Source organism: Physeter macrocephalus, chromosome 18 (genome assembly GCF_002837175.3).
Source record: "Physeter macrocephalus isolate SW-GA chromosome 18, ASM283717v5, whole genome shotgun sequence".
NCBI classification, from domain to species: Eukaryota; Metazoa; Chordata; class Mammalia; order Artiodactyla; family Physeteridae; genus Physeter; species Physeter macrocephalus.
The window spans coordinates 31,258,056-31,267,625 of NC_041231.1; the positions used below are offsets into that span (position 1 = coordinate 31,258,056).

At 46.5% G+C, this 9,570-nt stretch overlaps 1 protein-coding gene across 8 annotated transcripts in view; it reads left to right on the top strand.

Moving 5' to 3' along the window:
* The first annotated feature begins 3,619 nt into the window (after positions 1–3,619).
* Positions 3,620–9,570, top strand: part of CADPS (calcium dependent secretion activator) — a 489,257-nt gene continuing 483,306 nt past the window's right edge. For 4 of the 8 annotated variants that reach the window (XM_024124106.1, XM_024124104.1, XM_024124107.1 and 1 more), the window contains exon 1: positions 3,956–4,399. In XM_024124106.1, coding sequence (XP_023979874.1) covers positions 3,956–4,399 — 444 coding nt within the window. Of the gene's footprint in view, positions 4,400–9,570 lie in introns of all 8 variants that reach the window. The other 4 variants (XM_028479465.1, XM_028479473.1, XM_024124111.1 and 1 more) reach the window with 2 other exon arrangements.

The following is a 9,570-nucleotide window of genomic DNA, read 5'->3' on the forward strand; positions in this document are numbered from 1 at the left end:
CCCCTGCATCGGCAGGCGGACTCTCAACCACTGCGCCACCAGGGAAGCCCTGTGAGTTATTCTTAAATTAAAAAAAAATATATATTGATTGGATGAGATGATTACATCTAGATAATATGAAATTTATTGTGAGATTTTAAAATATATATATTTAATTTGGTCAAACTATCCTCTAGTAACAAACTGAGAAAAACATTAAGATGGGCATTAAACTCAGTTTTATTTGATTGAAACATGTTATATGAGTGACATAAAGAAGTGATTGTTTTTCACCAAAGTGTCTATTGATTGCCAACAAGTCAGCTATTCCTTCATACTTGCAGCTTTTTACACAATCACAGCAAACAATTCAGGGAAGAATGAGGTTTAGAAATGATCAAGGTCCAGATTATAAAACCCTGGTTTAGTGTCTCAGTCATTTCTATTTCTGCTAGGTTTTGCTGGGATTTAAAAAATTCCATGTTATAACTTCTACTTTCATGATATGGTCTCCAGATGGCTGACTAAAATTTATTCTGTCACCTTAAGGTTATTCAAGTTTCCTACAAAGCAGAACTGGAGGTAGAGGCAAGCATGCAAGCACCTAAAATAGCTTGTTTGAGCATATAAATACTTATGTGTATCAGAATCTATGGTAGATTTGTATTTTTAAAAAGAAGAATATGGATGTCAACAAAAAGTAGGCAAATGTTCAGAGCCTTTGGATATGTTCTGGGGTTCTTTTCTTCTTTCAACAAAATTTGCATGTAGGAAAGTCACAACTCCTGGTTTAGATGCCTAAGGAGTTCGGGTTGGCATATCTTATCTTCAGCAGTAGCAAAGAGTTATAATATCTCCCAGGACACTGAATTGACTTTCAGCTAAGGTAAAAAATACCTTTGAAAGGACATACATTTTAAAAGTCAGTAATGGCCATGTTTTGAAAAAAAAGATTATAAAAGTATTTCTAGTAAAATTTGTTTAAGTCTCTTTGATTGAACGCTCATGGGTGTATTGAGAAGACGTTAGATTTATCTAAGCAATGTCATATTTAATACTGATATCATAGGTTTATATGATTAACACAAGGTAGATACTGAGTTTATGTTTTAATGAGTACAAATGGGAAAAAAAACCCCACAAAACTCAAAAAGATTTGTAAAAATACAAAACTAAACAAAAATGTACTACAGTGACTGAGAAATTCCAAATGGTTCTAAAGACCAGAGTTCATGATCACTCTTCTACCAGTGCCTAATGTGATGATACTTAAATGCCTTATCTTGCTTGAAAAATATCTAATTAGTAAATGGCTTTGTCTTGCCTTCAAAAGCACCTCCTCCACAAATCACCACATGCTCCCTAGCTAACAGTTTATTTCTTCGTGTCCTAAATATGAACCCTCTCCCCCCCAATTTGGCCAAATGGATTATAATTTCAACTCTTTTTTTCCCTCCTCAATTCCCCCTTTCCTACCCACACACCACCTGCATAACACTCTGTACCTTACTTGGTCCTTTGTCCTATCACTATGGCTTTGCAAGTCACCCTTTCCACTTATAATACCTTCCTTTTTCGCCATCCAGTTATATGGCTCCTTTCTTTAAAATTTAACTCTCTCTTTTGAGAAATATATGATTTTCTTCCATTCCCAGTTGCTTCATTCAAGCAAGCTTTTAGCGGTTTACTAACTTGAATTTGTTGATATGTTGCTTTGAAATAAGTGTTGTTAATCTTTTGCACATACTTGTATCTCCCACAGGAGATTATAGACTCTTTAAGAGAATGTCTTATAAAAATTCTACCTACCCCAAGCACCTAGAACAATGTTCACTCGTAAAAAGGTGCTAAATAAAGGTTAATTTATTGATTGATTGGCCTACTATATTTCACATCCCAGGGAAACCAATAAAACATAATTTGAACATCTTTTACTTCTTTAGAAAAAATTTAAAAGTGAGAACTGCCAAAATATAACACTTTCCATGTTGCTGGATTACTTATTTTAAATTGATACAGAATGCATGATGACCACAAAAGTTTTGTCCTTGAGGTGAGTGTGGTGGTGAAGTCAAGTATGAGCCATGTATATATTACTTAATTTTAAAAATTTAAACAGGATTTTGGAATTAATGTGGAGCTAGTTGTTTAAAATTCATTTTTAGGTCTCAAACAGACTAGCTAGAAAACTTCCGTTGAATAGCAAAGCCTAAAGTAAAACTCATGGTAAGGGCTTCCCTGGTGGCGCAGTGGTTGAGAGTCCGCCTGCCGATGCAGGGGACACGGGTTCGTTCCCCTGTCCGGGAAGATCCCACATGCAGCGGAGCGGCTGGGCCCGTGAGCCATGGCTGCTGAGCCTGCGCGCCCGGAGCCTGTGCTCCGCAACGGGAGAGGCCACAACAGTGAGAGGCCCGCGTACCGCCAAAAAAAAAAAAAAAAAAAAAACCAAACAACTCATGGTAAATTTTAAAATATATAAAGACAGATGTGATATACACTTTAAATTCGCACTACACTTTAACAATAACTCCCACGAGTATCTACGAATAATTAGAGCACTGAAAATACACAAATGTAGGAGATGGGGGTGAAGAAAAGCCAAGAGAGGTCTCTAGATCGCCTAAGATCAAAGGGTAAAGAAAGGTGTTGGTTTGTTTTCAGTCCGCCTGTCTGTCGCTGATAAGATTCAGCACGCTGGCCAGCTCCCCCGTGAGCTGGGTTTTTTGGCTTAAGTGAAAGGAGCAGGGAGAAGGAAAGCACCATCTGCTGCTTTGAATTAATAACGGAGAAGCAGGAAGGAAGACTGCGCGACAGAGTAGATGCATTAGATGTTGATGCACTCAGTTCTTAGGGTGTCTTTGTCTGATCTTGGGGTCCCCAATCCTCCGCCCAGATCTTCCAGCGAGCCATAATGGAGGAAGGGCTCAGCAACCAGAAACCCTTCTGTTTCTACGGTAGGCTCACCTCAGCATAAAGTATTACCAGTTCTTGGAATTGAAGAATGCAGAGTAAGCAGGGGCGGGGGGTTCTACTTAAATAGTTGAGCTGCATGGTCGATACACCAATCCGCTCAGAATTGGATTCAGTTGTATTTTAATGAGGGTGGGCGTATGTAAACCGCTGGCATCGGAGTTTACACAGGTGGGACAAATAGGCTGCGCAGCCCCACTGCCCCCGTGCCCCAAGTGTGAAGAAAGCTGGGGATAGGAAATAGCCTCTTTCTTTCGCCTATAAGATCTCGCCGACTTCCTCTTCGAGAGACCTCTGAATTAAGAGTCTCCAACAGCCTACTCTTCGCTGACAAAAAGTCATCACTGGTTTGTCTATTTCCTCCTCCCGCAAGAACTTTTTGTCCGCGGGAGGGGGAGAGAGGTCGGAGCCAGGAGAGCTGGGCATCAGGGAGGAAATTATCCACAAAGGGGGGCGGGTAGTGAGGAGAGCGGGAAAGCATTAGGATCAGTACGGAGGCTCTGAGACTTTGGGGGATGCTCTGCGCTCTCCGCGCTCCAGCCCTCTGCAGCCACCCTTACGCCGCGGACAGGGGAGAGTTAAGCCAATAAACACGTAAGCGCCGCTCCCTCCCCAATCGGCAAGATGCCTCTTCGGCTCTAGGCTGCACCGACAGCTTGCAACACTCGGCATCTTTTCTGGAGGCGCCTCCTTCGGCGGCTGCAGATGGCATCCGGCTGCGGGCTCGGGGCTCGCAACTGACTCTCCCCCTTGCCCACGTCGGGTCCACGGACGCAACCCTCCCTTCCCCCCCTCCCCTCGTGCTTCTGAGTCTGAGCCCAGCTCTCGAACGCCGGGCGGAGGAAGCAGTCGCCGCGGCCAAGGCTGAGCAGCAGCGCGCTCTCTCCCAGATTTGGGCAGAAGCGGCCATCCGGGAGAGCCGACCCCCCAGCTGCCTCCAGCGCCCCGCACCTTTTGCACCCCAAGCCAGGGGCTCCAGGGACCCCCCTCCTCCCCAGGCGCCACCATGCTGGACCCTTCATCCAGCGAAGAGGAATCGGATGAGATCTTGGAGGAGGAGAGCGGCAAGGATGTGCTCGGCTCGGCCGCGTCCGGCGCGCGCCTGTCTCCCAGCCGCACCAGCGAAGGCTCGGGCGGCGGCGCCGGGCTGGGGGGCGGCGGCGGTGCCGGCGCCGGGGCCGGGGTGGGCGCCGGCGGCGGCGGGGGCAGCGGCGCGAGCAGCGGCGGCGGGGCCGGGGGGCTGCAGCCCAGCAGCCGCGCCGGTGGCGGCCGGCCCTCCAGCCCCAGCCCGTCGGTCGCGAGCGAGAAGGAGAAGGAGGAGTTGGAACGGCTGCAGAAAGAGGAGGAGGAGAGGAAGAAGAGGCTGCAGCTCTATGTGTTCGTGATGCGCTGCATCGCCTACCCCTTCAACGCCAAGCAGCCCACCGACATGGCTCGCCGGCAGCAGAAGGTAGGTGCGCCTGGGAGGCCCAGGGAGTAGCGCCGCGATGTCGCCAGGCGGGCGGGGCGAACAATGGGAGCTGGCGGCGCAGCTGGCGAGGAGGAGCTGGAGGCGGAGGAGACCGCGCCTGGGGGAAGGGGTTACGAGGCCCCCTCTCCGCGGCTGGGCCTAGCCCAACCCAGCCCGGAGCGCGCCAGGAGCTGCCCGGGCCCGGCAAGGAGCCTGGAGCGCAGCATGCAGTGCCCGGGCTTCCCTGTCGGGGAGCGAGGCGGGCAAGTCCCGCTTTGTGGCCCGGGAGGCTCGGGGAGTGATTTGCAGCCCGCGGCGCCCAGAGAGGCCTGGCTTGCTTGCAGGGCTCCCAGCACTCTCCGGCGGCGGGCGGCTGCGCTCAACTCCCGGCCCGCCCTCCGGGGCGTGCGCTGGGCGGGCGGGGGCGCCCGGCAGAGGGGAGGCTCCGGTGCGGAGCGAGTAGAGCGCCTCCGAGCCGCTCTCAGGCTAACGCGGGCAGAGAGCGACCGCAGGGGCAGGCAGGAGGAAGCGAGCCCAGCAGGCGAAGCTTCCCGTGATGCTGCGAAGGGCACCCTCCTCCCTCCGCCCGGGTCAGCTGATCACCTATTAGGGTCGCCTCGGGGGTCCTTGGACATCTCTTCACTCTGGCTGGGCTTCCCTCCAATCTCCGTTCCCCTTGCTCACTGACCCTAGAGCAGGGGCACGCCGTCTGGTCCCTTCTGCCCGGGTCAGCCCTTCTGCCTTCCCCCCTCTGACCCCCTTCTTTTCCCAAGGTGACTTCGCCTCCACCTTCTGGTTCTGAGAGGCCCTCCAAGCCCTGGCGCTGCTAGCTCGATAAAGTGCAGCTGGAAAAAGCCTCGCAATTATAAACATCAAAAGCTTTTTGTGTCTGAGGCTGGCAAGGCTGAGGAGGCTCTGGGCTGCCTTTGATGTGAAAAAAGTGCCTATTTCTATCAGCTGTTCTCCAGCCAGAGAAAGGAGGGGTCAGTTAATGCAGGTCGAGGGCGTTGGCCCAGCAGAGAAGGGGTCAGGTACCCAGCTGGAGTGAGTGAGTGAAGAAAGCATCCCGTTCTGTCTCTTTTAGATGAATCTGCAGCAGCTGGACTAACAGAAAAACCAGTGAAGCCCCTAGAGGGGCGGTGTGAGGGCCGATTAAAGCCAGCTCTAACCCCATCGAGGTTAGGAGACCAATTTCTTAAAATAGTGAATTTCTCGGTTGCTGCCATTTGAGACTGAATTACGTGCTGCCTGTAGTAGACTGCTGGGTTTTCCTATATTTATCCACCCTTATCTTGAGTTAACACAGATTTCTCTGTTTGCTTTGCTTGTATATGTACACACACCACCCAGAGCTGATGATTTATTTCGGCTATCACAAGCTTGGGTATCAGTTTTATTACAAATAAAACTCATTTCCTGGTTGAGAGAGCAGGTGGGCTACACACTCCACTCTCAGACCCCCATCAGTGGTCCCTTGCTTTTTCAACGAGGATTTTGAACTACAGTAGAGCAAAAGTATTCTCCAAACAGTAAAAGTTTTTGTATATTCTTTGAAGGTTGGGTTTGGGTCCACAGAGCCTGATATGTCAAGTTTCAGGTTGGAATTATTTTGGTAATTGTGTCTTTATAGTAGGGGCAATTCCGTCTCCAAAATCTGTCCCATTATTAACAGCACCAGCTAAAGATGTCCTGTTCCTTTGGCAATGAAAACTGTTGTCACTTAAAGAAAAGTTAAAAAACAAACTTCCCTTTATCAGTCAAAAGGCTCTCAAGCTCTGTCCTTCCAATAGAGGCTGAAATCCAGCACCAGAATGGGGAAAGAAATCCATTCTCACGAAGACCCATTTCTTCTAAACAGAACCTTCAGCCACCTGAGAAAGATCGTCTTGAGGCTAGTTTTTCTGATCTGATCTCGTATGTTTTACCTGGATCCATTCAAAGCTGTGGTTTTGGGGGGCAAGTGAGTTCTGTTTTTACACATGACCTTAATATCAGATGGACTCCAGGACAGATTGATAACACTGGCATTTGGTCAAACTATTTTTAGTTGTTGCAGCAAACTAAATACATATCCCGGCAAAGCTGCCTCACGGCTGTTGTCTATACTGGAAAGCTGAATATCTATCTCTTTATTACAACAGAAAACAAGTTCTCCCCATTACTATATCTTTAAGTGTTTCGTGCCTTTCTGGAAAAAGCTGTTCTGCTATTTTTCTCCAAGTAGAAAGCTTGAACTTTGATTTTTTTTTTTTTTAAGGAGCAGTTATTGAAAGTAACTAAAAGTTTGCATAATCAGTGTGGTAAAATTTAAAGCCGACAAATAAGAGGAAAAATGATGTAGAGAAAGGGAATAGAGTGGCATGGGGTCGGGTAGAGAGAGAACTGCCTATGAAAAAGAATTGCTGAACTGCGGAAAAGGTCATATTGTCAAATCCTCATGCTGTATTCCTTGAAGTTACACAGTGTTCTATGTCAATTATATCTCCATAAAGTTGGGGGGGGGAAAGGTCATATTGTACAGAGTTTAATAGACTTTATGAAACCGAATAGTCTATGTCATAACACTGGCTACCATTCATTATTCAAGTACCTACTATGTGCAAGGCACCTACCTTAGGTCATTTAAAAAAAATAGACTTTAGTTTTTCAAGAGAGTTTTAGATTTACTGAAAAATTGAGAAAAAAGTACAGAGAGTTTCCATACAACCCAGATGCAGTTTTCCCCTGTAATTATCTTACAGCAGTACGGTGCATGTGTTACAATTAAAGAACCAATAGTGAGGGGCTTCCCTGGTGGCGCAGTGGTTGCGCGTCCGCCTGCCGATGCAGGGGAACCGGGTTCGCGCCCCGGTCTGGGAGGATCCCACATGCCGCGGAGCGGCTGGGCCCGTGAGCCATGGCCGCTGAGCCTGCGCGTCCGGAGTCTGTGCTCCACAACGGGAGAGGCCACATCAGAGGGAGGCCCGCATACCACCAAAAAAAAAAAAAAAAGAACCAATAGTGATACATTATTGTTAACTAAAATCTACAGTTTATTTAAATTTCCTTAGTTGTTTTACCTAACTTCCTATTTCTGTTCTTAGATCATTTTAAGTTCTCTTCATATTTCAGGAATTACATCCTCTTTTTTAGAAAAGAAAGCTGAGACTCAGAGAGGTTTTGTAATTTGCCTAAAGCACTGTGTAGACAGGTGAAAGAGTGGGAATTTAGGCATGGAGTTCTCTCATCCTATCTTTTTAATATACAACACTGGCCAGGAATATTCTAAAATGAAAAATAGAAGTGATAGCATGTCTCGTGTACTTCTTTACTCAGGATTATTTCTATTTGAGTTGAGAAAGACCTGCCCCTCCCCCTTTGGGCACCTATCAAATAGTCAACGTGGGCAAAATAATCGTTTAAGTACTAACTTGATAAGAGTATGAAGGAGAGAGATGGGCTGTTAGCTGGTAAATCTGGACAGCAGACTGTTGTCAGTCTTTCTGGGCGGTTTGAGCTGGGGAAAAAAAAGTATTTTAGTTCAGAAGAACAATTGGGAAGTAGAGGAAAAAGGTGCTGTTGCTGGATCATTCTGATAGTTAATTACTTCGGTTTCACTTTTACTGAGAAAGAGAATGCCTAGACTTTCTAACACTCTTCCCACTTAAAAGAGGGGACTCGAAACAGACTATGTGAAAACATATTGTTACCGAACAAAGTTTGTGTGCCCAAGGCACAGTGAGGCCAAATAAATGGAAATGTAGGAATTTGGAGCAGAGAAAGGTTTATTGCAGAGCCAAGCAAGAAGAACGGATGGCTCATGCTCAAAAATCCCCAAATCCCTGATGGTTTGGAGGGAGGTTTTTATAGGCAGAATTTGGGGTGATGGCTGCAGGGTGTGTGACTTTCTTCTGATTGGTTGGTGGTGATGTAACAGGGCGGTGCTCCCGGAATCTTGCGCTCAGCCAGAAGTTGCCCTCCTCCACCTGGGTGTGGGCCTTAGTTCTACAAGAGAGCTCCAAGATAGTGTTACGTATATTCCTTGAGGAGGAACCAGGACCCTGACCCAAGGCTGCATTTTTGTTTCTTGACTGCTTCCCGCCCTTGTCTCTGCATCCCCTCCCTTCCCTGATTAGCAACTGAACCTGCCCTTTGGAACTCAGGGAAGGTCATAGAGGTTAAATGAAGCCTATTTTCTACAAACAAGACAAGGGGGACACAGAAAGCATTTGTACCTGGGAGCTGCACAGGGTTTTGCTCAGTTTCAATATTTTATCATTTGTAGGTATATTTTCCTTCTACTACTGTGAATCTAAATATAACATGCAGGTAATGATAATTTATGACCACAACAAAAACCTAGTCATCAGGCTGTCACAATGTATGTTTCAGCAGCTGATAAATGACAGTTTGAAAAACAGTTCTGAACATTTTTTTTCTTCTTTTGTCAGAATGCTACAGTGAATACCTAGAAGTTGGCATGGCAGAGCTACACCATATGTTTCTAAGTTATGTAGTAATGGTGATGAGTGGCTACCTCATGTGAACTAGCTACTTATAGATGTTCCTGAGGGAATGTAAAAGCAGGCACTGTAAAGAATTCTGTGTAATGTGTAGATTGACATGACTAGTTTTTTTTTTTTGGTTTTTGTTTTTTTAGTTAGCTAGGAACTATTCGTAACGCCTGGGTTACAAATGTCCAAAATGAATATTGTGTGTGCATATGCAGGTGTGTATACATGTGTGTCTGTATGTATATGATGAGAGAAAGGGGCAATCCTAAAGTTGTGTCAATTCTATATGAATTCTTCATTCAGGAGAATTGTTGACTAGGCCAAATGTGTTGTAAGTTCAAGTTACTCATTTCCATGTGATTCAGCTTATATTTTGCCCTAAAATTATGGCTAACATTGAGTCATTGTTAGCCAGAGAAATTCCTTCTTTATTCATTAACTTCTTTGACTTTGTTGTTTACTTATGACTCAAAAACCCATAACTTTCGTAACATTTAAGACCTAGTGCTAGGGAACTATATATGTGTGTTAGTGTGTGTATTTTAAGTCAATAATGGTGGGCTTCCCTGGTGGCATAGTGGTTGAGAGTCCGCCTGCCGATGCAGGGGATGCGGGTTCGTGCCCCGGTCCGGGAAGATCCCACATGCCGCGGAGCGGCTGGGCCCGTGAGCCATGGCC